This window comes from Seriola lalandi, unplaced genomic scaffold, assembly GCF_002814215.2.
Source record: "Seriola lalandi dorsalis isolate HSWRI2012SDOR001 ecotype SW California unplaced genomic scaffold, Sedor1 jcf7180002053912, whole genome shotgun sequence".
In the NCBI taxonomy this organism is placed as follows: Eukaryota; Metazoa; Chordata; class Actinopteri; order Carangiformes; family Carangidae; genus Seriola; species Seriola lalandi.
The window spans coordinates 9044-36785 of NW_019524465.1; the positions used below are offsets into that span (position 1 = coordinate 9044).

The following is a 27742-nucleotide window of genomic DNA, read 5'->3' on the forward strand; positions in this document are numbered from 1 at the left end:
TGAAAACGCAGAGTAACTGGGATCATTTGTCTGATATTTCAGATGTTCTTCAGACATCAGTTGAATATTTCGACGTGGCAAAGCATGTCCTGGGCTAAACCGTGTGCTTCAACAAATGGGACCGATCCTCTGGTGTCTATGTGACAATCTCCAGCACCATTAATAGACAGTTAAAGGTTAAAGGTTTAGTTTGGTTGTACTTTACTTACACGTGATTTATCTAAAGCCCTGCCCAGACTGGATGCATATCACAGGAGCATGTAAGCTGCTTATTTGACAGGCTAATCTTGTCCTTAGTAAGATGACGAGATAAGGTTTAAACATTGTTATAAAGTTCCAGAAGTCCTTACAATTACCATCTGATTTATCTGATGGTGAGGGATATAATGTAATACCTGTACATCGTTGCTGTCAGGTCAGCAGCTTGCCTGACCAATAAGAAAACTTTCAGGATTTCAGGTATTACCTAATGGGGGTTTTTAATGATTAAATAAGACAGTATAGATCATGTGCTGCTAACATCTCTGTGTGTATCTGTGAGTTTGTTATGGATCGATGCCTACCCGTGCGTCGTACTCCAGGACAAACGGAGGGATGTCGATCTGTTCAGGTTTGATGCAGGTGAAGAGCTGGTGCAGGTTGTCCAGGTAGCGGACTTTGTCCTTCATCCCTGACACACTGAAGGTGGTGAAGAACCACGTCGAGACCTGGATTGAGTTTTAAAAGTGAAGAAAGAAAGAAAATAAGGAACATTTCAGTTACATTTGAGCGTTTGATCTTCATTGTTAGCTATAGCAAGATTAATAAATAACATACAAAGACAAAACCGAACTCAACTTTCTAAAGCAAATAACAAAAACTAGATTACATCTAATGAGACTTTAATGATCCTCATGGGAAAGTTTCACTATTGCAGCAAACAAGTACTGTAATTCCAGTAAACAATAAAGAAACAAATATAAACCAGCAAGCACTTAGAGAGCGCATGTCTCTGCCAAGGCTGCACATTTCTCCTGATTTGTTATTTTCATAACGGAAAAATATTTATAACTTTTGACTTCGCATCTGGATCAGGATTAGCATCTAAATACACAGTGTGGTGGACAATCATGTAGATTTTTGGATAAGGCCTCACCTTGGGAATGTGAGGCCTTTGCCCAAGGACCAAATTGTTCGCAATTCCAAGTGAGTCTCATGATTACTGAGACGTTTAAAATCATAATGTTACTGGAGCAGGAAAATTGTGCAGGGTTGATGTGTGTTTGTAAGAAATAAAATTCCGTTGCAACTTGCGCAATGTATTTAATTGTCATGGCAGGTTTCGTGAAGTCCAACCCCATTAGAAAAAGAATTTCTAGCCAAGTTTAATGAATGTGAAATGAAGTGTGATGAATGATGAAGTCCTGCAAAAAGGTTTCCTAGAATTTGAAAACGGTGAAACATCTCTCTAAAAGGAAATGAGTGTAGCACAACTAACTGATTTGTGTTAGAAGGGGCCATTTGTAAGTTTTCACTGGTGCTTTCTTGGTTTCTTGCCGGGAGCGGATGGTGGTGAATGTCACTTGATGTTGCGATTAGAAGTCAAGCGGTTATAATACGACCTCTGAGCAGCGCTACCTCTTCAGGCCAGATTGGAGGAGAGTTTGTATTGGAAAGTGACAAGATGGGCTGGGGCTAGCGGGTTAGCATGCTAACTTTGGCAGAAGAAAAGACCCGACAGAAACAAGAGTTAACATTGTCGTTGCTTTCCATCTCTGGAGATAGCTCTTGGTCAGTAAAGGAATGAAATTTGGTGCTGAACTTGCAAAACTTAGAAATAGCTCCTTTAACCCAGAAGTCTATGAAGTTACTTTGCCTTTATGTCTCATATTGTAGGAGTTATGAGTCAGAACATGCAATGAAGTAAATAATAGAATGACATTAACTCTATTATAACTACTATAACTAACAGTTCCACTTCTGTCACTACAACATTAACGAACATTTACATTTCTAGTGCTTGTTGAGAGAAATTTATAAACTGATATGATCCTCTTAGTCTAGATATACAATAAGCTCTGTTGACACTGCAAATACCAGACAGTTACATACATGATGACATAATCTCACCTTAGAGCGAAATGTTGGATGTACATAGTAGAAAGCCTTTAAATTCTTCTTAAACCTGCAACACATAAACCAGAACACCTCAGCAAGAAACACTTACAGCAAGGTTTTCACAGTGAATCACAGTTTCTTAAATACAACAAGACAAGAAAAACAGAAGATGTGTGAAAACGAGGACTGTGACAAAGATGAAGTGAAAGGGATTAATCTTCTCAAACAGAAGACAGGATGAGTGTGAAGTCACTGTGCTTTTGTTTCCAAGAGGTGCGAGGTGCTGTCCCAAGAAAAACACAGACAATCAACTCCAGCCCTTCCATCAGAGTGGAAACATGTAGCACACAGACACACAACGCTAACATCCCACTGCCCTTCACTTACTCATGCAGCACACCAACCTTGTGTGAGACTGCTTAAGGTCAATGTACTTGTCAATTAACTCACAACTGCCTTTGTGCAGTGGATCCTTATTTAATAGCCTGAAGAATGTATACACAGACAGGTAGATGATGTGAAGTTTGACATCTAGTATGTAAAGGTACTCGTCCTCTCGTCCTCATGATGATGGCGCTTATAGTAATTATACAGTTAATTTACCTCCAAGCAAAAAATGTAACCTATCGATTCCTAGGTGAGAGCTACAAGAGCCCCAATGTTAAAGGATAATCTGAGGAACCTGTTTATTTTTGTTATTGTCAACAACTACAATGAAAACACCAAAACCAACAATGAATGGACCTTTAACATGTGTTGTATCCAAACCCTTATACACAGTATTTTATTCCTCTGTGCCATTGGTGTCCAAAGACGATTCAGAACACATAAGTGAGCGAGTGACATTGTTCCTTCTTTACCATGAACGTGGTTTATTTTCAGTCAATCTCACATGCACTGTCCTGCTGCACTAAACAGGCTCCAGAGCAACAAATGCATATTAATCTGCAGCTAAAATATTCCGCTCCAAAATGCATCATTTCCTGCTTTTCGACTGACATTTGCTAAAAAATGTGGAAGGAAATTATTTCACTTTGTTGTAAAATTGAATGTATATTTTCGTTTTTATAGATCCGTCTTTACCAGGCATGAATGGGCTTTGAGCTACGTGCCACAGGGAGGCTGGAGAAGTCTGAAAATATTAAGGACAGACTGACATATTGTATTGGTTGTGCTGCATGCACTGGCTTTGGATTGGTTTTTAAAAATACAGCAAACTGAAAAGCTTCCATGAACTGGAAACAAGTGGAATCCCCGCTGTGTCACATCCTTCAGTTACAGAAGAATAGACCTTTATTTCTACGATAAATATCATGGAGAGATGACGGACAACTTCTTGGCCGCACTGAAGAGTTTTGATAGATGTTAGGAGGAGCCCAGGCATGAATATGAAACATGTTTCAGACATAAAAGTGGCGCACTAAGTAAGGAGTGACACCCTGACCTAAACGGCCAGTCAACCTCTCAGGTGCTGCTCTATTGCTGACAGGAAAAAGTACTTGAATCCAAAAATCACTTATTACTGCATCTGGGGCAGTATTCATTCTGTATATGTTCAGTTATTAAACAGGCAAACTCTGCACTTGTGGTTCTAATGCAACAGATGCCAGTGTATCCAACAATCACTTCACAGTGCCATTATTCATCTCCAATAGATGACTCTCTCAGCTGGATAGGGTATTTTTTAACCTGGTTGAATTGCACTCTGGGATGACAGTGTCTTTGTTCTGTCTGTAGTTTCATCCAGTTAAATTTCAACAACTATATAAAATGAAATGCCATGAAAATTGTTTTAGAAATTAATGATCCCCAGAGGATTTATTCTAATCCTGTGAGGTTTTGAGGTTTCCTTGATTTTTCCTCCGGTGCCACCATGACGTCACGACTGCCAACACTCATCCAACATCTCAGTTGATGACAAGATATTGTAAGCAGTCAGTAATAGCAGGATTTACATGGATTTCCTCCTGGCCTTTCTTTCAGCAGCACCCACAGATCAGATTGTCAACTTGGTACACAAGATATCTCTTCAGTCTTGAAAAGAAATATCCCACGCACTGCTCTTGCTCAGCATCACAAGTTATTGATCATACAACGTTCCTGGTTTTTTCCAGACCCACATCTAAGACATTTGAATGTGCGAATATCTTAATCGAGAAATTTGCACACAAGATCAACAGTTCAGTTCAAACATTTTGAGTCCAAACAGCCTGTGAGGGAAACTCATTTAAGTGGCTTGTCTCCATGATCTCATTCCCTGAGCTCATGGCCAGAGGTGAGAATTGGAATCAACGTGTAAATTGAGAGCTTCACCTTCAGACAAAGCTCTTTTCACCACAATGTTCAGGTTCAATGCAGCCAAAACCACAGATGGTGCACCATTCTACCAATCTCATGTATGTTACTCTCGCTGATGGAAAGGACTCGTCTTCTTATGGCAGCAACTCGCTCCCAACCTGAAGGGAGCAACACATCCATTATCTGGCAAATGACTTTGAACTCTGGAGGTGCTGACCCCTCATCCCACCCACTTCACCCTTGGCTGCAAACGGCTCCAACTGGATGTCGTAGTCAGGGGGAGGAATAAAACTACTGGAAAAAGAAAGCACAGAAGGAACCCTGAGGTCACCAAACCAGTAAAAGCCAGTTCAAATGGTGATTCCCTAATGAATTGAGGAAACCATCCCCTCTTCGTTCTGAAGATGGGAACAACCAAAAGCCTTTCTGGCCCTTCGAGAGTCACAGTGAAACCCTGCAGCTGGAGCCTGACGGTGAATCTCTGACACCAACAAACAAAGTACCTGAAACTGGAATTACAGACTAAACAAATAACCTCAGCTATATTCAAGTTTCAGTAACTGAACAGCAGAGGTAGTGCACACTTGGCTGTTCAATTCATGGCAGCACACTGACAATAACCCACCACATTTGCGACAGTTTGCATTGTCATACTGCACACACACACACACACACACACAGTGTTGGTCTGGCTGTGGTACGTGGCATCTGTTCATATAATACAAAACAGTCAGTCAGGAGAGCAGGGAACTCGATCTTCAAGTTGACAAACTAACTCAAAGGACTAAACCATGACGTGGGACTTCTGCTCCGGTCCAGCGCTGGACCCTGAGGGAACAAAAAATAATAATAATCAACCCCACATGAGCTCATCTGTCTCCTAGAGAAAGTAATCAATCTCCCCCACTTAGCCAGACAATTTTGGAAACTCTTTGTGTTCATGTTTGGCTTTAGTCTGCTGGTTAGTTTGTGTGGAGCCAAAATGAATCTGCAGCCAATCTATAGCTCGGTGGGTTGAACATGCTGGACATGCCAGGCTAGGGTTAGTGGTTCCACTGCCTGTGTAGACCAGCGGTTTATCGCCAAACCAAAAGAGCAGAGAAATGAAACTGAGAAAAAAAAAAAAAAAAAAAAAAGCTTCTAAATTAGTCACACATCCTGACAAAAGAGTTGGGGCATAAATAGAAACTGTAAGCCTCAAATAACGTTTACAGATGAAAGTTGTGTTTAGATGAAATGTAATCCCCAAACATGAAACACATGAAACAGTAGTAGCAGAACTTTCTGCTGCTCGCTTTGCAGACCAGAATAAGCAAGAACATCAAGTACCAGAAGGGAAAGGGTTTGATTCTCACTGAGGGTTCAAGACTCCACGACACTAAACCACCATCCTTTATATAAATCCATCCACTGAAAAACCTAATAAAAGATAAATCATGGATTAAAGAGAAACGATGGCAGCTGACCAAACCATAGAGAGCTACCAATCCACAGTCACTGCTAAATGACAAACCCTTTCTAACAAACAGGTTCTTTGTTTTCTAATCAAAGAGCAATAATAACATTAAAATCGGCTGGTTAGTGGCTGTCAAACCGGTTCTGACTACAGTCTAACCGCTCCATCTTCTCATGATAAGGTTTAATGAGCCGAAGCTAAAACTTTGCAGAGAGAGTTAGTGGAACTTTAAATAACCTTGACATTTTAAAAAGGTAATTAGCATCACGCCTAGAGCTGCTACTGTCTGTGACAAATCAGCAAAGTGTATTAGAGCAGTCACAGTTACAGTTCATGACTGAATGGGGTTTCCCAGTTAGAAATGAGTTAGATGATAGAGGAAGCTGAGTGACGATGTCTTCATCTGTATTCAAAGCTGACTGTATGCACAGGGTATTTTTATGTTGTACTCTCTTTGTTTTCCCCCAAATTGTTCACTATGTAATTGAAATATAGAAAATAACAAGTGCAAACGTCTGGAATATGTTCCTCTATTTCAAGTACGTCTGTGAAGGAAAAGCAACTTCTAAATACTTCTTTAACTCCTGACTGAATTTTCCAGACAGACACGGGTTAAGAAAGGTGTGGTGAAACCAACTGAATGATCAGTCACAGGAAGTAATCAACAGAGGAACGCAGGGGTTGAACGGCCAAAATAGCTGCGCGGAGTTTCCCACTGACAAAAAGTTTGTTTAGTTGTGGTTTCTAGAAACTAGAAAGAGACAAGAACTTAAAAAAGTTGAACTCACTCATTGAGCCTTCAAGTTCCTCTCTAAGTTTTCCCAGCAGTGGTTTCCACCTATGTGTTTTCTATCTGTTTTGTGCCTTATGTGTTTATTGACTGGTGCTATACAATGATCTTAACTTGCTTCAAATGTTCTATTAAAGCTACAGCGTGTTATACTTACAGTGAAATAAACAATAAAGGATATTTATTGATAATAATTAATGATTTTGCCATCCAGATTATATAAACATCTATATCTGAAGGTAAAACGGACATGGGGGGCCGGGGCTTTAAATGTTGCTGCGCACTGTGTGTAGGTCAAAGCTGAAGTAGGAAGTCAGTCTGTAGATTGTGATTCACAACAGACTGTTTGGGTTATAACTCACTATGTTTTCTCCTCTAAATTAACTCTAACCTGCGGGTTTGTTGAAACCAGTCTGGTCGTCTGGATGCTGCACGTCCTCTAAAACCTAAGAACCCATTTTTTCCGTGACTGCACCGTTGCTTCAAACAGGGCACCTCAAGCATCATTTTAACCACATTTTCCTACAGCTTAGATTGTCATCTTCAGTATCTTTGAAAAATTTCAGGCCCTCAACTAAAACGTCAAGTAGGTTCAAACAACGCTTGACTGCACGCAGCAGAACAATGGAACCATCAGGGAGTCTGACGCTTGAAGAGCATAACTATCACTTTGGATAATACAGAACTGTAAACAGCTCTGGTTTTCATTTGGAGGATGTGGCTCCTATTTAGCTTGATGAAAATATTCATCTATGGAGAACCTCACAGCAGACTGCAAACAAAGAGATGCAATGTTTGGCTTGTATTGATCCCAGATTCAACATCTGACTCCCAGTGTAGAGTATCTGATGTAATAACGTCGTGTTTGTGATAACAGACATCCTCCTCCAGCATGTTCAGAATCTTTCAAGTTTCTCAACATAATCTGATTTAGATCCAGGTTTGGTGTCCGGACTCTACCGGGTGTTCAGACACAAATCATCATCCATGTGTTGATCTTAAACAGTGGTTTCTCTGTCCTGTATTTATCAACAGAAAGATTAATTGTCCATGTGTGATTCAGATGTTGTTTTTCAGGTTTGTAAACCTGAACTGAGTGGACTAGTGTGGACTCTCTCTGCTCAGAGATATCATGAGATTCTTCAACTTTAACACGGAGCGAGTTCAGAACAAGGGTGCGCTTTCAAAGCTTTCACCCCTCTGATAAAGGATGAGTTACAGCCAATAAATCACCCCGAGAGCTCGCTCCAACTTTGGGTGTCCTGTTCCAAATATTGGCTCCAGATTTTCAAAAACCCATAATGAAACCGTTTCACAGCAGATTCTGTTTTTTCAAAAACTGTACTTGGCGGTGTCGTACTGTAGCATGAACAATGTATCTGAGCTTCACCGCGTTTGCAGAAGTCAGCATAGTCAGAGAGGTAACGAGTGAAGGGCCAAATGAAGGTCAAGCAGGGGTCACGTGACGGCAAAGCCTCGCAGAAGATGCTGCGTTTAGCACTTTTACATTTCAGTGAGATACTGCAACTGGCCAGACTTATCGTCTTAATAATATAAACTGAGAAACAACAGCAAATACCAGGGAACTGTCAAAGCCTGTCGGACCTTTGTTCCATCTGGACGAGCTTTCTAAAACTTCTTGAATCATTTCTTAAAAAGGAAAACCCTCATGCTCTACGTTTGATAATTCTGGCCATTAAAGACCAGAGATGAGGCTGGCCAGTGGAGCTCGCCAAATGACGTTAACTCTATTGCAAACCCAAAACATACAGCACAGAACATTAAAGTCAGTGCCCTTGTGTGGGGGAGGTTAAAGCAACAACAGCTCTGAAATTTTCTTATTTAATCCCTGTGTGTGGCAGAGGGATGAGACAGAACGGAAAGACTAAAAGAAGGGGAACTAACACGTTGAACATCTATGAAATGCAACATACCCCAGCATGCATTTAGTGTAAGGTTTAGATCATGTTCATTTGAGTGTATGACTGGCTCAGTTTAACAAGGAGTGTAAAATGTCAGACTGACTTGGCGTCGACGATGTCATGGAGGTTTCTGAGGAAGTCGGAGTCCAGGTGGTTGTGCTCGCCCGTCAGTGTGTGGAAGTAAACCATCACATACTCCTTCACCGTGATGTGGTCCATCACGTGGATAAAGTACAACAGAGCCTGCACACGCAAACACAGACAAAAATCAGTGTGCATGCACATTTATAATCCTGGACACTCCACCTGTTTACATTCATTCTTTTACAGTTTACATTCTTGTTTGAATTTCAGTTCACTATGACTATGTTCACTATTTAATAGCAGTTTTTTTTGGTTCAAGTTTCCGTAATATTCAGAGGTGGTGGTAAATTTTAAAGTACAATAACATAAGTTCAGAATAGCTCTTCAGTATTTGTGTTCAACAGGTACTGAAAAATACAAACAGATCATTTTAAAGGTCCAATATTGTATGAAATGAGATTTGATCTTGTGTTGTTTGATTATAGATCAGGTCTAGGTTCTATATTAATACTGTGAAAGTATCAAATCCTCAGTCCACAGAGAAATGCACACAGCCTGTATTCAGAAACTGAACCTTAAAACCAGCTGTCAGGACTTCTGTAACTTTGTGATGTCACAATTATACAGTCACCACTCTCAGCCACGCCCCAATTCCCGCCCACCTGGACCCACCATCCAACATTGCAGGATTTGGTTTCTCCAAGTGTTTTACCTGAAATCTGTTATATTTCTATTGGATCACTCAGAAAACAGTCAGCCAATCAGAAGAGAGGCTAAGAGCCTCCTCTCTTCTGATTGGCTCACCGATTGGCTGTTGTTACTAAAGCTCCAGAGAGAAGCCTGAGAGAGGAGATGTAAAACTACACTGAGATGGTTTTTGGTTCCTAAAACTACAAGTATATCTTCTTATGGCTCAACACTTCAAATAAAACACAAGGAAAGTGTAAAATATGGGACCTATAAAATTTTTGTCCATTGAACAAAAAGTTAACTTATTCGTTTTACCCTGAACATATTTAATGTGTCAAGAAAGATTAACATGACATAAACTCTCACAAACATTGCATTTATACAAAAGTTGCAGACATGAAACAAACAGTAACACAGAACATAACTTACGTGCACGCAAATTAAATACATTTGCATAATTTTCAAAAAGCCGCAAGCACATGTAAATACAGATGGACACATGAAAGGGCAGACAAACATGCACAGATGCTCAAAAAACACAACACACACTTGCACAAGGTGGTATCTCAGATTAACACAAAGTTGAACATGTGTTCACAGACACGCAGGTGAAGTTGAGTCTGACTGAAGTATTTTATTTTGAAGTAATTCTTTTTATTTTGTTACCTTTTCAAGGTCAATAAGGGTCACTGGGATGTTTCGTCCGACCACCACCATCACTGTCCTGCCACACATATCCACACCTGAGGACAGTAGAAAAAGGTCAAAAACACACACACACACACACACACACACACACACACACACACACACACACACACACACACACACACACAGGTTCAGTCTTGAAACAGACAGATGAACTCTGGCTGACGATCAGCTCGGTGACTGCGGAGCTTCTTTACAATCAGTCATGGGTGATGACTGATCAGCATTATTTCCTCCTCACTAGAATTCCCGTTGATGCAGTTCTTCTTTCCCTTGTCGGCCATGCTAATGCTTATCACTGCTGACTGTAACAACGCTCTGTTTAGTCTTCACAGATCAAATATTTATGTGTGTGATTTGGTTATATTTTTCCAAGAAAGGGGAAAGAGACATTTCAGGGCTGAATCAGTCAGTCAGTTAGTAGAAGGCAGCAGTCCTCAGTTAATCATTTATAAAAGGAAAAATGTCAAAACATTCATTGTTTACTGCCTCTCAACTGTGAGGATTCGCTGCTTCTCACAGTTTTGTTTGTTTGTATGTAAACTGCATGTCTTTTGAGTTTGATCTGCTGGTTACACGTAAGAGTTTTACCCCATGAGGAAAATAATCCTAAGTGGCTGCTCTCTGAGTTTTCAGACCAGCGAATGGGAATTGGGGATGATTGAGGTTAAACCCCTGAAGCAAAAATGTTATTTATTATTTATCAGTGGGTGTAACCTGCCTACGTCTGCCACACATTGCAACGATACAATGACGGAGCCAATCGATATCTCGTGTTTCATTTTGGTGTATTCCAAAAGTTTAGTAATAACTGTGCAAACTTAACGACCTGTAAAACCCCTTCGGTGACATGCTCTGCAGCTTGGAGCTCGTTCTGCTCCTCCAGCACTTGGTGTACTGCCTCCCCTTGCAAATCAAACCCTGTCCCCACAAAAGGAGGTGACAACTTCACTTTGGAAAAGCCTGAGCAGTGGTCAACATTACAGCAGCTCAGCTCTGGGAAAAATTCTTCTGAGGGCTGTGTTTTGTTTAAAAAACGTTTTTTTTTTTTTTGTTTTTTTTTAATAGGTCCTCTGTGTCCAATGTACCCACTCCACTGTTTTCTATCCCTTATTTGTCCTTTTTCTCCTTTTATTCCTGACCATGAGAAACAAACAATAAACAGCAGTATACATAATTTATTGTATCTTATTATATTAACTTTTAACTCTGCTATACGAACATTATTTCAACAGTCAGTCTTCTATTACTTTCTGATCTTCCTGCACCAGTTTATATGTTTATGGGTTTTTTTTTTACTCTGGTTTTAAAGACACATTATTTAATTTCACCTGTACTTAACTTACATTTCAAATAACAGTAAAACTTTATACATTATCTGAAGATGCGATTTTCAACCAAAAAAATGTTTATCATCCCACATCAGCTGATATCAAAGCAGAAAATGAATCTTCTGCCGCAGGATGTGGGTGATAAATATTCATATATTTTTTAAGTTAAGTCATGATGATGTAGTAAACTTTGGTCAACAGAGGCCTCCAGTCATGATCAGTGTCATTAGATAATTCAACTGTGAGAGAAAAAGCAGTAATTTCTGTTCGTAAAGTCTCTTCTGTCCTCGTACATTTAGTTTTATGCCACAGAATTTAATTTCAATTAACTGAATCAGAGAAGAGTGCGGTCAGTGAGTTCATATGGGCTTTTAACATTTCACTGAGAAAGCAGGTAATGCAGAGTCATGGAAGTTTTCAAATATCATTTTAAAGGTCAGGCGGGTCAGATAACAACAGGAGCTAAACTGAATAACAACACTGCCTCCTACTGGTAATGACTTTCAACTGCACCTTGTAACCAGCTGAGGAAGGAGACAAGAGATGCTGTATTTAATCCCGCAAACAAAGATGCCCGAACCACACCGGCGCTGTGTGAGGTGAGGTGAATGGAAACACACACACACACACACACACACACACACACACACACACACACACACACACATATATATATATACACCTCTGTAAGTGTCCTTTTTTTTCTGTTTCACATTTATACTGCAGAGGTGAGAGACAAAGATAAAATAGGACTTTCCTCTGTCCATGACTCACACGAACACATACCAGTTTGATACAAGGCTTTCAGTGCGGCGATGTCTGACAGGTCCTCCGCTCTCGCTCGACACAGCCAGCGATTATAACTGCAGAGAGGAAACACACACACACACACACACACACACACACACACACACACACACACACACAAATAGTTTAATAGTTACACAGGCTCACAAAAACAGCATATTATACAGATTAAACATGCAGCAAAACTACTACAACTTCTACCCATCTTGATAATAAAAATCATCAGGTAAAATTCGGTCCACTTGTGTGAGAGCTGTAAATGATCTCTGCTATGACTTGTAGAAACTTTTTTTTTTTTTTATGTTTTTTCATTTATTCAGTAAAATAATTTTGTAGGTCAAACTCCTCTGAATAAAGTATGATCACAAAAAATTAAATCCATCAAGAAATTAAAGTTTAAACACAACTGCCGGTGTTATAAATGGGATTTTATTTTGTGGCCTTTTTGTTTTCTACTCTTTTACTCTCTTTAATTTGTGAGAAAAAACAAGTGGTCTATGATTTATATATGCAACAAGTTCTGTCTGGGCCTTTTCTAACACTAATATAGGTAATGCTAATATTCACCTGACCATAACTGAAAACTGAAGCGATGCGTCTTATCATATAAGATTTCAAATTCCCAATAGGACGTTCCAGTGACTTCAGCGCTAGGTGGGACTCTTACTTCCTCTGGTGTTGTTTCTGCATGGCTGCCTCTGACATCTGGCCCTGCAGGATCAGTTTCCGCTGTTTATCCACATCGCCCTCCATCCGGGCGAAAGCGTGATTCCCCACCTGACCCAGATCTGACTCCAGACTCTCCTCTTCACTATCATCTACACAAACAAACAAGTAGATGATAACTGATTTTCTACATTCAATTTCCTTTCCCAGCTTTAATGGATTCATTATGGCAGTAGTAAAGTTAGATGCACATCGGGCAGATATTACAGCATATTCACTAAAACAAATAAGTGCTCTGCTGCTCCCACAAACGAAACACTAAGTCCACTGCTTACAGAATGAAAACAGTGAAGAATCCTGGATCTGGCTTCTTTCTGATCTTTGAAATGATCATTTTTCCTCAAAAGTTCAACTGTGTGCTTGAATTTTTCAAGTCGTACGTCTCTTCACCACATTTTCATGCGTGTGCTTTCTTGCCTGTGTTTATTTTCTCTTCATGAATCCTAATTCATCTGCCAGCGTGAAATTATTTGTGTGTATAAAAAGCAGCGACTGAGGTCACAAACTCAGTTTGACAGGATTCAGGCTCAAGTTCAAATCTGTTTCCCTGCTTGTTTGTCTTTGACCACATGTACTGTTGTATTCATGTCCACGCATTTTATCTACGTCCAAATGGGCATGTGTGTCTGTCAGTGTGTGCACATCAGCCTGTTGTTATTGGGTTTCACTCGTAGGCGGCCTGCTTGCTTTGGATCGACACCTCAAAGCCACATTGCGTCTCTCTGAAGCATCAGGCCAGCTGACATCAGACTGGAGGTCAGTGGAGTCGACAGGCTCGACGCAGAAAACCGCAAACACTCACGAACACATGGGCTGGTGTTACTTTCACAATCCTCTTCAACAAAAACTAACATTTAGACAAAGTGCAAGCAAAAGCCTCGACTGGTAAACTAGAGAGGTCATACAGAATGTAGTTTATCTGAGGGTTTATGGCCTGGGAGGGAGTTTGAACTGAAGCTGCCAACAGAAAAAACATTTCCATTTTCTGTTCTCCTTTGTCTTTTACATGCAACGGAGCCAACTGCTGTACATGCAGTCGTAAGTGTTGGCTGCAGTAAAAAACTATGAGGTCTACGCAAAGTGTCACATCGAGCCTCCGGAGCAGCTTCAACGTGCTGTGACACGGATCCTCCCAGTCACTGTAACTTCACTCGGAGGGTTAAGATGCTAACTGCAGCATCGCTGGTTTGAGTCCTTCTACGGACCTTTTGCTGCATCACTCTCTCTCCTCATTTCCTGTCAGATCTCTTCTGTATACAATCTAATTAAAAAGAAAAAAAAATAATAATAAAGTTAATCATTCAGAGCATCAAAGGAGACAGTGAGTGGTGGAGCAGTAATCAGGAGAAATCATGGCAGGCCGGTATTATTCTGGGCTGATTACTGTGTGAAGGGAACTGATGAAGCTAAGCATTTGCGGTCTCTCCGTGTCCTTAAAAACACACACACACACACACACACACACACACACACACACACACACACACACACACACACACACACACAGTCCATTTATGGCCTGATTAAGTCTATAGTAGGGGGAGCAGTGCTACCTGGATCTGAAGGCTGGACAGTCTTGCCAAGTTGGCAGTCTGGCACTTGGCTGGAGAGAAAGTAAAACGCAGCAGTGCCAATAAAACACTGATTAAAAAGGGGAGGGGAAAAAACAGCTTAGCAGCTGCAGCCAAGTGCTCTAAAGTAACGACGGTATTTTGTGTGCAAACCTTTCAGTGTTAGTGTTCAGTGTGGGCACCTCTCCTCTCCCTCCTGACCGTCGCCCTGCATCACTGAGTGCTCGCCACTCAACATTGTTTAACTCCCAGACTGAAACTGAGTCCTTCTCAAGAGACTACAAGTCGTCACTGAAACCAGACTAAAATCCTCCCAGGTTTAGTTCCCAAACTAGTTCCTCTATAACAACCTCACAACACAGAAATCCCAATACATCAACAACAAGTAACAAAAATCCTTCACCCTGGTACATGAGCAGTGGATGATGCCGACATCTGAAATAAGTTCGGTGTCTTTCAAGGTTTCAGAGGAAGAATAATTGTCAATTCATGCCTGATATCCTTCTTATAAAATCCTCATATTGATTCTTAGCTGATCACATGTAGACAGTAAATGAAACCTTCTTCATGAGACTTTCAGGAACAGATGGGAATGACTTCTCTCATGTCCAAAAACACTAAATAAGAAACTAAATTTAATTCACACTGATTAAGTTTTAAGCACTGAAAACATGCCCTCATCTAAAAGATCCTTCAAAACATCCTCTAGGCTTCATTTGTTATTTGAAACAATTAAAAACTGAATTCCTTGCCCTCCACCAAACACTATCTAACTCATATAACGTCTTTCTGAATTAAAATAAAACCTATAAAAGCAGCCTGCGACACGTCCTTGCTGTTAAATTGAGCTGATGACACAAACTTCGAGGAAATTCCAGGAAAAAGTGAAATTTCATTTGGAGACAAATATAAACAGGATGTCCTAAAACAACCCGTGAGTTCAGAACAACACAGAAACACCTGCTCCGTGTTAGATAAGCCTGCCGGTCACCGAATGAAACTCTTTGTAATATGCAGATGACGCTCTGTGGAAAACATGACATCCTCCACAACAACAGGCACAGCTTTCTGGATACGAGAGAGAGAGAGAGAGAGAGAGAGCTGAAGTAGGTGTGTGTGAGTGTGTGGAGGTACAAGTGCGGCCTAAAGGATCCAGGCGGCCAGATGTTCCACTGACACGGTTACAAAATATCCTGCTACACTGCTCTTCCATGTCCGCCGCCCGGCTCACTGACTGGCCGAGCTCCAACATATTGTCCTCATCAAAATTTAATGCTTGTGCAGACCTTCATTTCTGGGCTACATCTGATGTTTTCGCTGACATGGTGAGTTGCCGAGCGGTTGAGTAATTGACTGCGACGCGTGAGGGGTGACTGACGGGTTGCCCAAATGGCCGACTGGCTGACTGACTGTGTGGTTTGTTGGCTGATTAACCGGTGAAGTGACAGGCCGTGCTGACTGGTCGTTATCAGAAAGAAATTAATCTAGAGGAAGACAAAAACAACAAACGATTCATTTTGCTCAGCGAGAGATGAGTGAGGACAGAAATGGGGAGGAATCAAATGTTAAATTGTGCCTGTGTGTGTTTATTTAGCTGACTTTCGCAGACGTAAAGTCCCATCGGCTGATCATGGATTAATTATAACTGACACGAGAATTAAATCTGATTCCAAAATTATAGATCAACCACTTGGAAAAATATAATTCCTACTCATATAAACACATTACTGACATGTGGGTGAAGCACATTACAGTACACGTCCTTCGTAATGCTGGGAAACATTTCATCACATTATACAAAAACGATTTTGTGTGGACGTGGTGTACCTTCCAGGCTGCCTGGCTTCTCTGCAATGCGGATCTGTCTCTCTGGGACAACGGGTTCACCCTCGGAGTTGCCAATGTCCGCGGGGATGAGAGGCAGGCAGGCCTTCTCCTCTTCCTCAGAGCGAGGGTAGTACAGAGGCAGTAACTTCTTATACACCAGCTGGAAGAGCACACGAACGCGTCAGGATTCATATTAATGCCCCAAAATATACACAGTGGCGTATTAGAAAAGCATAAGGAAGTCTGGTTTTAAATAAGAGGAACATGTGGGTTCAGTCCAACACTAAAGGCGACAGGATGCTTCATCTGAAGTATCTGTGCCGTCTTCGTGCAGCGACTGGCCGGGTGTACAGCAGGGTTTGAATTTCTTTACACAGATATTTCTGTCAGTTCTCACGTGTGTGAATGAGTGAAGCACTATGAACCCTCAAAGGAAATACAGTTAAAAAGTGTCCTGAAACTGTGTTCGTCTGACATGTCGTATGAACTTGTTCCCTTCATGCGGTTAACACTTCCTCGATTAAGAGGAACGATGCTGACTCTTATGAGGGACGCAGCCCGGGGAGGCGGGTCCTCCAGAACACTGCCAAGAAACTGATGCTGCATTTGTTCGCTTCGCATCAACTTGTAAAGTCAGACCTCTACGTCTTCATCATCAGGGAGATGTCCTCAAACAGCTGACAACGTTTAAATGTAAGAGCTAAATATAGAGGGCACATTTACTTTACAGTTTGAGTAGCATCATTACATTGACATTAATAAACTCTAAGTGGCTAGTGAGAAAAATCTTTTAGTCTTTCTAAAAATACAGCTTTCAGCCAAATACATTTCGACCACCTCTCTGTGTAATATGCTGTTGTTCTCCCATGTGCCACAGAAACAGCTCCGACGCTGCTCTGTGGAATCTGACACCAAGACGTTAGCAACAGATCCTTTAAGTACTGTAAACACAGCACAGACCCCGACACCCTGCCATGGTGTGTCCCTCCTCAGATGACTGTCGGTAGGTGCTCACCACCGTTGACTAGGGTGCACCCCACTACTGTTCACTCACTGTCTAACATTTCCCAGACGGTGACATGTGCTGCTGTTATGAGATAATCAGTGTAATGTGTGTGTGTGTGTGTGTGTGTGTGTGTGTGTGTGTGTGTGGTGTGGAGAGTCTTGGCTCGTTCATGTACACAATACACACCTCCTCTGTTTCTGTCACCGCGAACACCACCGCCTCGATGCTGTTCCCATGATTCTCCAAGAACCTGCGCACTGTTCCTATAAACACATGAACGCCAGAAACTTAACTTTCTCCTTATTGCTGCAAAACCAAAAGACTTTCAGAGACATAAAAGAAATTCACACGTTAAAGACGGAACCACTGAATGTTTTGAATGTTTGCATTGATAAGAAACTTAAACGCTTTTTGACAACCTTTGTCGCTACCTGGACAAATTATTTCTAAACTAGAAAAATAATAAACACGTATGTTTTTACTTGTGTATCTAATTGTAAAACTAACAAATGCACTTTAATACAACAGTCCTGCAGTAAATCCTCCATTCATGAAGGTTATAATGTTCAGCTTTTGTTCAAACGGCTTTAGAGAGGTGCTGATTTATCTGTAGTCACTCTGTAGTTTGTGCTGCTGTTGAATTATATCCTGTTATACTGACTGTGAAGTGTCTCTATGTACATACAGAGCGGCTCCTACACGTGTCCTGAACACTCAGTTCATGTGGTCTGATGCTTCACCTCCTCAGGAGGCAGTTCAGGTCACTGGGTGGGTTCAGGTGCAATCGAGACATGGATGTTTCTGTTGCTTCCATTATCAGATTATGATCTTATCGTGTCAGCGTGTGATCTGCAGTGTGTGTTCATGACTGTCTGCCTGTACAATTTGTTGACCTAATTCAGAGTAAATATGGCCACAAGTCATGAAGTGCTGCAGTATAACTTAGTTTCCAAGACAATTGTGACAATATGGGATTGTTTGTGTGTGTGTGTGTGTTTGTGTGTGTGTGTGATTGTGATCAAAAAACAAGTGTGATATCCGACATGATAAAATCCTATCACTACCAATTTTACCACAAGTTGTGTATGTCTGTAACTCGCTGATAAAATGAAAACTGTGTGCATATGGGTGTGTATGTGTGTGTGTGTGTGTGTGTCTTACTGAAAGCGATGTGTGTAGCATCCTCCAGTGGGTAACCCCGTTTGGTCGTGCTCACCACACAGAGGCCAACAGACGCCATTGATTGCTCTCTGTGGCGGCAAGAAAAACAGAAAGTCTCACATATACTACACCACAATTTATATTTCACACCAGTGACGGGTTACACACACACACACACACACACACACACACACACACACACACACACACACACACACACACACACAAAACCAAATGATAACAGTACTTTATCATGTTAAAAGTAATTGTTGCAGTACATTACTCTTTGTTCACATTTTTTATTGTATTTTACATGTTAATTACATCATGTTATTAAACAGCCTAAGAAGCCACAAAGAAAATATTGTTTTATAATGTCTTCAATTAACCTCCTAGTGGAAGTATAGCATAAATGTATTAACTGATTATCCTCAAGCCTCTTTCAATATTTTAAATCTTAATTGAGTTAATAAATCTCTCTAAATTTCAGGTTTTACCCTCCACCCCAGAGGCAGATGTAGCTTTTCTCCAAACAGTGTTTCTCAGATGTTTACTCCTAATAAATTTTTTGAGGAGAGCTGCGGAGCTCTGAGTGGCTTCCATCACATCACTGTTTATTTGCACCTGTCAGACGCAAATAATGTTTATCAAACACAATCTGAGCGGAGAGAATGTAAGAGGCTGAAATCTGAAAGATTGTGTCCTGATGGCTCGACCCTAATGAACGGACTCCCTTGTATAACGAGCAGCTTTGTCAGATGAACTCAACGTTAGAAGTAGTGAGAGCTGAGTGTTTATACAAGCGATGTGAGTTGAGGATTGACTGACTGAGTGACTGAGCGGCTGATGTGATGGGTTCTTACGCGGCCAGCTGCATGACGTTCCTGTAGCAGCTGTACAGCGAGCTCTCAGCCGCCGTCCTGTACTTGCTCTTGAACTTTGGTCCCACCGTGTGGATGATGAACCTCGCTGCCAGGTTGAAGCCTTTGGTCAGCTTCGCCTCCCCTGTCCGACATCCTGCACACAAACATGCAGATGAAAGTGAAGCTGACTGAGAAAAACATCTGGCAACTTACAAATTTGACTTTTCAAGAACGGATTCCTAAAAGACTTTAAAAAGGTTCAAACTGTCCAAATTACAAAAAAAAAAAAAAAAACATTTTGGAGTCTACTCATGCAGATATTTTCAGTTTTGAGATATTCACCTTTAACACCTGGAACGTGTCACCACCCGAGTATGTTTTGGATGAACAACATATTTTTGATGCTCACAGTAGAGCTGCTTCTTGTTTTCTAGTTTTTGTCAACTTGACTACCTTCGTTATTGATTAATCTGCGGATTATTTTCTCCATTAATGGATTAAATGTTTGATTTCAAATGTTTGTTTTGACCAACCGAAGCTCCAAACCAAAAATATATTCAGTTTACCATCATATAAAACAAAGAGAAGATGCAAATAGTTTAATCTGAGAAGCTGGAAACGACGGAAACGATTAAATGATTATCAAAACACTTGCAGATTATTATTATTATTTCACAGTCGACTGATTAATTAATCCACTAATCAGCAACATTTCTTCTATATAATAGAACATGCTGTGAAAATCACTTCCATATGTTATATTATACTGCTGCTATAATTTATATTGTGGAGTGAAGACACAGACAGGAACAGGGTGTGTGTGTGTGTGTGTGTGTGTGTGTGTGTGTGTGTGTGTGTGTGTGTGTGTGTGTGTGTGTGTCTGGAGCATGACTGGTGACAGGTGACTGCACAGATCTGAGAAACTGACACTTTATGACGTAAAATTCTCCAAACACAATCTGTATTAATGTTCTCGTTCTGTAGAAGTTTTATTTCGGTTTCATCTCTTGCATTTGTTAATGAGTAACAGCTGTGGAAACACTTTAAAAGATCATTTACCGTTTACAGCAGTATGACCTTTTTTTTTTCAAATTAAATTCGGCTGAGCATCATGTGGCTGGTTAAGTCTATATAAAACCACCAGTGAATACACACACTCACATTCTGTCTTCTCCCTCTGACATTTATGCTGTTCTGCCTGCGGCATCGCTGACAAGAGAAACTCAAACCTTCCCTCCAGTTTTTCAGGTCAGCTCTACCTTTGAGTTTGAGCAGCTCGTCTCGCAGCTCCGGCCCCGCGAGCTGATGGATGCTGTCAGACACCGGGTTCTTGTCGTTGAGCGACTCGTTGCTGGTGTTCACGATGGCGGTGCAGTTCAGCAGGGCGATGTCTCCGGTGCTGCCGAGGAAAGAAATACAAGTCACTCCATTAAAGTTTCAGTGTATGCGTTGTTATCTGGCCACTTCCGATTACATCTTAAGATTTAGTTTCGCTCTAAATCTTGTAGAAATCTTAAAGAGACGCTCAATTATTTTGGTGTCATACCATTGTGTTATGTATGTTTTTGTCATAAGGTTTTTCTAAGGGTCTTCATGATCAATTGCTGCTGGTGTGTATTCTCAAATAACAGTATTTCTTTGGTATCCACTGTCAGAAAACACTCTCCGTTTGCTAGATTCTTATTAATATTTTATTTACTGCAGCAAATCCCCAGTCTGGGGATTATTCAACTTTTATCTCATCTCCAAATAGTTGGAACAGTAACTGGGCCACACACACACACACACACACACACACACACACACACACACACACACACACACACACACACACACACATCCAAACAACCTCGAGGACACAGCATTCAGCCAAAAATAAAATGCTTATTTTACTGCTTCAATAAAGTCATTTCTTCACTCTCAAGTCCTTGGGGGTTTGTTTGGAAGCAACAATAAGGAACTACTCGACCATGTGTTGAAGGCATTTGGTCACAAGACAAGTTCAGCCTCCAGGAATGAGAAGGCCTTTTTTTTTTATTTTTTTTATTTTACATCATCCTTCTTCGGTTAATAAAAGATGAGTCACAACACAAAGCCAACCAGAAAATAACTCTTAGTGAGAAACAGACTCGCTGGCAGCCTCAGTCATATACTGTACATCTGTATAAATACAAAGTGTGCACTTGTCCTGACAAGCATCTTATTAACTGTGCATTGGGTTATAAACAAAAATACACTCACACATGAAAACAGCACCATCATTTCTCATGTGATATGAATGATGACACGCTGACGTATCTGTGTCATGACTCCAGCAGCTACAAACATGTTTTGTTACATGCAGAGTCCCGTGTCCCATTTTCACCCATTGCTATCCTTATTCTGATTTATTCAGAGGCCTGTCCTTCATGTGTGGGCAACGAAGTCATCGAGATTAGATTGTTGATCATTTGACATCATTTTTTGGGGGGAAAAAAATCTGATTTAAAATTATCTTATTAAACTTATCTTAATTATCTTATCTTTGTTTATATCTCCTTTTTCTTCTTACTATGATTTTTGATATGCACCAAAACACTAAAGCAAATTCCTTGTATGTGGAAAACCTAATTAGCAATAAACTAAATTCTGATTAATCAGGAACTTAAACCCAAACCTGCAAAAGTGCAGACTCACTAAGAGTGAGCTGGATTCTCACCAAGAGATTTGTTTTACAGTGAATTTAACTTTCAAACACAAATGACTTACTTATATATATATATATATATATATATATGACACATGGTTTTTAATTTGAAATTACAATGGAAATATGTAATTTGAACAATAAAACTCAAACTAAATTAAATGACACACTGTAGAACTCAATTTGCTGAAAATTGTTTATGCAATTATAGCTGCTCTTCAGTTAGGTTTCATTTTGACAGCAGTCCCATGATTACCACTTAAAAGTGTCTTTGCTCATTACCACCTTGTTGCCTTCACATCCATAATAATGAAGCTGCTGCTGCTGCTCACCATCCTGCCAACTGTCAATCAACAACTGGGGCTGCTCACCACTCATGGACATTTGCAACCACAAGAGGTCACAAGAGGAGATTTTTCTTATTTTAAGTGGTCACAAGCTACAAGGCCTCGCTGCTCGAGGGTCCTTTCTCCCTGGTCATGTTGGTGCGGCAGGAATGTGCTCGCTCCCGATGACTGAGCAGGAGAAGGTCGCCGCAACAACAAGGCTCTCACAGAGAAACCGCTGCCAAGTCGGGCTCCAGGCCGTCATGTGTTCCTCCACAAAGAGGATTTGTGGAGTGATCTGGACTCTGGACTGAACAGGATGAGCACGTGGAGAAACACAGGCAGTGTTTACACTACAGAGCCAAAGCTGCTACTAAAACCTGACGGGGGGGTTTGTGTTACTGCTCCTGCACTTTCTAGGATGCCACTCACATCTGATACCACTGTTGACCGACACTGATGAACAGAACACATGCAAAGCAAAAATAAACACCGTCACAGCCACGTCTGTATTAACGTGTCTCCTCCATCGCTCAACAAAACTATGATGTTTTCTCTGGTGAAGGCCGTGACATTTACAGGAGCTCTAGTCAAAACCTAGTATACGGCTGGGACGTATGGTCAATGTGCAAAAATCAAGATGTATTTAAAAAGGTCTGAGGAGCCGCTGTAAACAACTGACACCATCGTGCTGTATTTGCATTCTGCCTCGTGTCAGATGGTTTCAGTCTTTATCTGTTCGCTTCTCTCCTGCTCTCTCAGTATTTTCAGACAGCTGAATTCCCAATAACGCTGTTCTCATTTCTTTTTTTTTCTGTTTCTGTTGTCAGAAAACGGCACAAGTGTGAAACCGTGACTGAAACACGGCCCATTTAAGCGCGTGTTAACTAGCAGTCACTTCCAAGCTGCTGCTCTGCAGCTACTGAAACATTAATGTCCAATCTGGATCGTTTTATAACGAGTAAATGTAAGAATCTTCTGATACCATTAACCAATATTTCACAGACTGAAATCACGACTTTAAATGGGCTAAAAATATTTTTAATCTTATTTAAAACAGCATGACCACAGTGTGAGGCTACTACTTGGCTGAGATATAAAGAACTATTGAAAACCTGATGTATTTGTACACAACAAGTCCATGAAGTATGAAAAGGTGTCTATGAAAAGATGATTTCAAAGGAGCATTTAGCTCAAGTGAAAAAAAATCCCCCTTCTCAGTCTGTTCAGTTCAGCTTTCATCCACAGCAGCTTCCAAAGGCATGAAAACAGAAAAACCTTCAACTACTGCTACACATTAAAAGCCAGTAATAATGAGTTCAAGAGTTAGAGCCACACATTCCCACGAACATTTAACAAATGAAAACTCATAAAGACAAATAAAGAGATTTTGTTTGGAAACTTCTTCACTTTGTGTCCAAAAACAACAAAGCTCCCCGTTCTCAGTAACTGGCCACCTCAGGGCAAAATGAAGTGTGAGGGGTATAAATCAATTTTCCAGTCATTAGAATATTAAATAAATACAGGATGAACAAATAAAGGATGTTTTATCATCAGGTTTCATTCTCATCTTGTCACTGAAAGACTTAAGTGCAAACAGGACGACAGTCAGTTCGCTCTGTGAATGACTCCACGAGGAAGGTTTAAACAAAGAAGCCAAAACATCAGCATGAAGGCACAAAAACAACAGAACATAATAACATAATCCCACAGTCACAACAACTATGGAAACAGAGAAAAGTTCTGGGCCAAGGTCTGAAACAGTATTTACATTTAAACCCACAGTGAAACTTTCCACAAAAACTCAGACTAATGAAATGAATTAGTGTTTTCAGCAGAGTGACTGAACACAGAAGAAGTATAGCAAACACTTTAATTAAAACTTTTTCATAGTTACTTACTTAACAGGTATTTTGATAATCAATCAATCAATCAATCAATCAATCAATCAATCATTTTACTCATTTTTCAAGTGACAATATGAAACATTTTCTGGTTTCAGCTTCTCGTGTCAGAAGATTTGTTTATTGTCTTTGACATATGTGTCAGTAAATTAAATCTCCGTAGGTTCTGGACAATTTAAAGACATCAAACCATTTTTTTTTTTTACATTTTATAGACTAAATGCCTAATCCATTAAATTTGAGAAAATAATCAGGAGATTTAAATGATGAAAACTACACTGGCACTCAGTAGAGCACATACTTCCACCATGGCCAAACAATCCTACACAGGTCTATCAGACCCAGATTATGATCGGCCACATTCAGATCCATTTCCTGAGAAATTGGCAAAGCCAAGTTTGGTGCAAAGTGGTTCAGTACTTTTTGCACGATCAACAAATAAACAAACGAACCAACGACAGGAGTGGGTGAAACTTAACCTCCTTGTTGGTGGTAATAAGCTCCAGCCTTTGGTAAGACTCTTTTTTTACATGGTGTGTTGGTATTAGTGAAACTTCTCTAAACCAAACCAGAAACACGGAAGTTTTGATCAATTCAATCCAGGACAAAATACTGTGAAGTTTTGGTTGTTCGTATTTTGTATCTCTATTTAAAAGATTATCTGATCCCCGACTGGAGGCATGTCTGTTAACTTTAACTTTCGCCCGACAGCAACAATGTGAAGAAATATACAAGTGACTCACAACAGCATGATCTTGCGGTTGATGTCGGCTCTGAAGGGGAAGGGCGAGGGGAAGGCCTGTTGACTGAGCAGACTGTCGTTCTGGTCCCGCGGTGTTTCCTCACCATCCTCGCCCAGCTGCTGCTGCCACGTGGGGAGAGTCTGGATGTCTACAAACTGGGAGCGAGCACCCAGAGGATCCATCCCCTCTGGCTCTACAGGCTGGCGCCTGGTCTCCAAGCAGCCCCGCTGCAAACAGGGTGAAAAGAGAAATTTGAATTATACTTTAGCAGTAGATATAAAGTCAAGTTAAATTTATTCATGAAGCCTTGAATCAAAAATCGGAAATTTGCCTCAAAGTTTAATTCAGTATCTGTCAGTCAGTGTTGTTCACCTCTCCCTGGATACAGTCAGTCAATCAACAGCAGACTGACAACAACTTTCACTAGTTAATTCATTAGGGTTTTAATAATTTCCATTATCAAATAATCTGTTGATCACTCTCTCCTCTCAGTTAATCAAGGAATCACTTTGTCAGAAAATAATGAATAAAATGTTCAGCAGAACTTAAGAGACAGATGGAAATGATTATTTGCTACCAAACAAAGATTAATTGTCTGTTGATAAACTAAATGATCAACTAAACCAATGAACGGACTCAAACTTTCAGCGCCATAATTTGATCAGTTAATCTTTCAAGTCACACATGAAGCAAAAATTCCAAAACATTTGCTGGTTTCAGTTTCTCAGACATTGGGATTTGCTGCGTTTCTGTCTTTGTGACATTTTACAGATGAAACAATTAACAGATTAATTGAAAAGAAAAATTCTCAACAGATTAGTTGCTTCCAAAAATAATTGAATTGTTCCAGGTCTACATTTTACAGACCAATTATTTAAAAAGAACATTTTTAGATTAAACAAAAATGAAAATAATTGTTAGCTATTGTTGCATAACTGAAACTGCATCTACTTCATTAAAAATATTCAGTTGTTTTGGGTTACGAACTAAGTCTTCATATATCTTTTTATCATCAGTCTGACTGCAGGCACAAGCTGAATGAGAACCCTGCATGTAATAACATTATCTGCAGATTAGAGGAGATGAGCTTCATGCTTCATCAAATACCATCATGACAGCAGCATCTCTGTCCAGACATGTGGTGACAGCCTGAGCTGAACTCAACACACCGACCCTTCCACGAGGACAACAGAAATAAAGTCACAGGTTGTGTCACAGATTAAAGTCGATTGGTTATTTCGTCAGTGATAACACAATCAGCTGGTATTACGAATCACCAATTTTGATTTTGATTAAGTCATGTAAGAAGTAAAAATTCATTTTCAGCTCTTTCCAGTTTCTAAAATGAGAAGTTGCAGTTTTTTTCTGTCTGTTATACTTAGTACAAATATCTAGTGCTGAAACAATCGATTAGCCGATGGACAATGCTAATCATTCATTGACTGATTAAATCATTTATCAAGCAAGAATGCCAAACATTAAATAATCAAAACTTTGCCTTTATTTGTTTTACATCACCGTAATTTGATTATCTTTTAGTTTGCACTGTTGCTCAGACTGAACAAGCAGTTTGAAGGCATCATTGGGTTTGAGGTCATTATAAAGGAAGAAGGTTAATCAGCACTGAACAGCCAATAAACCTGAGTTTATATCAAAGATAAGGAAGACACGTTGCTTTCCAGAGAGTATATATCTGGATTTTTCGCTTTTATTCGTGGTTTCATGACAACCACGACATTATTATGATTAATTTTCCACTGTTTCAATGCTAGAAGGCTCCGTAACAGCTGCATATCATTAAATTAACCATAACACAGGACGGTAGGGAGAAAGTCAAAGGCAGGACTGGTCCTAAGAGACCAATTTCCACCCCTTATGTTAAATCCTTTATTTTCCTAAACATATTTAAGATAGTCCACAAGAGTAATATTTCCTTTATAAATAGACGGAGACTGTGTCTCGGTCAGTCAGTGTCTCTATTAACCGTAAAATCAGCAGTTACCCACCTAACTAGGCAGTTGTATTTCCTCCAGGCAGAGGTGATGTCCACGCCAAAAAATCATATAAAAAATTATCAATAAATCTTGACACGACGTGTTTAGACTCAAGAGGTGTTGTCGTTCTTCTCAGTTCTCATAATAGCGAGCAAAGTAGCCGCAAAAACACACAAAAAATGAGTTTAAAAGTGCCAATTAAGCAGGTTTACACATTTAGCCAACATGCTAGGTGCTCACTGCTGTCACGTAAAGGTAGCAACTATATACAACAACATCCGGTTTAAAGTTTCAAAATAAAACGACAAGCGATTCATCAAACTACAAGCGCTTCTTTAAAATGTAGTTTTTAGAAAATTTAGATGATTAGATGTGAAAATGTGTTTGTGTCTGATATTTTTTACACAAAAAAAGATATTTACATCTACTTCTTCTCCCTCATTAATAAAACCCAGTGCCTATGAATATGCAGATATGCTCTAAATTTCAAGTTTAAGAATTTCACTGAAAAGTCCATTCTCAGCATATGTGCACTGGAGGCTTGTAAATTGTATACTGGACCATAATTTGACTTCCAGGTTGAAATGGTACAAAACCATGCTCCCATGTATATGTGTTATATACATTTCCCTCCTCAGTCAGTCAATGTGAAAACTAAGTGTAAAACTCTGAACTCACATCATTCTGCACAGTGAAGCTCCAACATCAACAAATTCAGTAATGATAAGTACAACAAAGAAAGTACAACACAT

The 27742-nt window shown here is 40.1% G+C and overlaps 1 protein-coding gene across 1 annotated transcript; it reads right to left on the bottom strand.

Moving 5' to 3' along the window:
* Positions 1-563: 563 nt before the first annotated feature.
* On the bottom strand, positions 564-27239 carry gdap2 (ganglioside induced differentiation associated protein 2; the record flags this gene model as incomplete). The annotated part of the gene is made up of 13 exons (XM_023402266.2): positions 27003-27239; positions 24997-25223; positions 20597-20736; positions 19338-19491; positions 18475-18563; positions 17500-17576; positions 16308-16467; positions 12851-13001; positions 12163-12239; positions 10004-10080; positions 8667-8806; positions 2110-2164; positions 564-707 (listed from the first exon to the last, which is right to left on the bottom strand). Coding segments are annotated over exons 2-13 (1446 nt in total), but the record flags the coding sequence as incomplete, so codon positions are not given.
* Between the last annotated feature and the right edge of the window lie 503 nt (positions 27240-27742).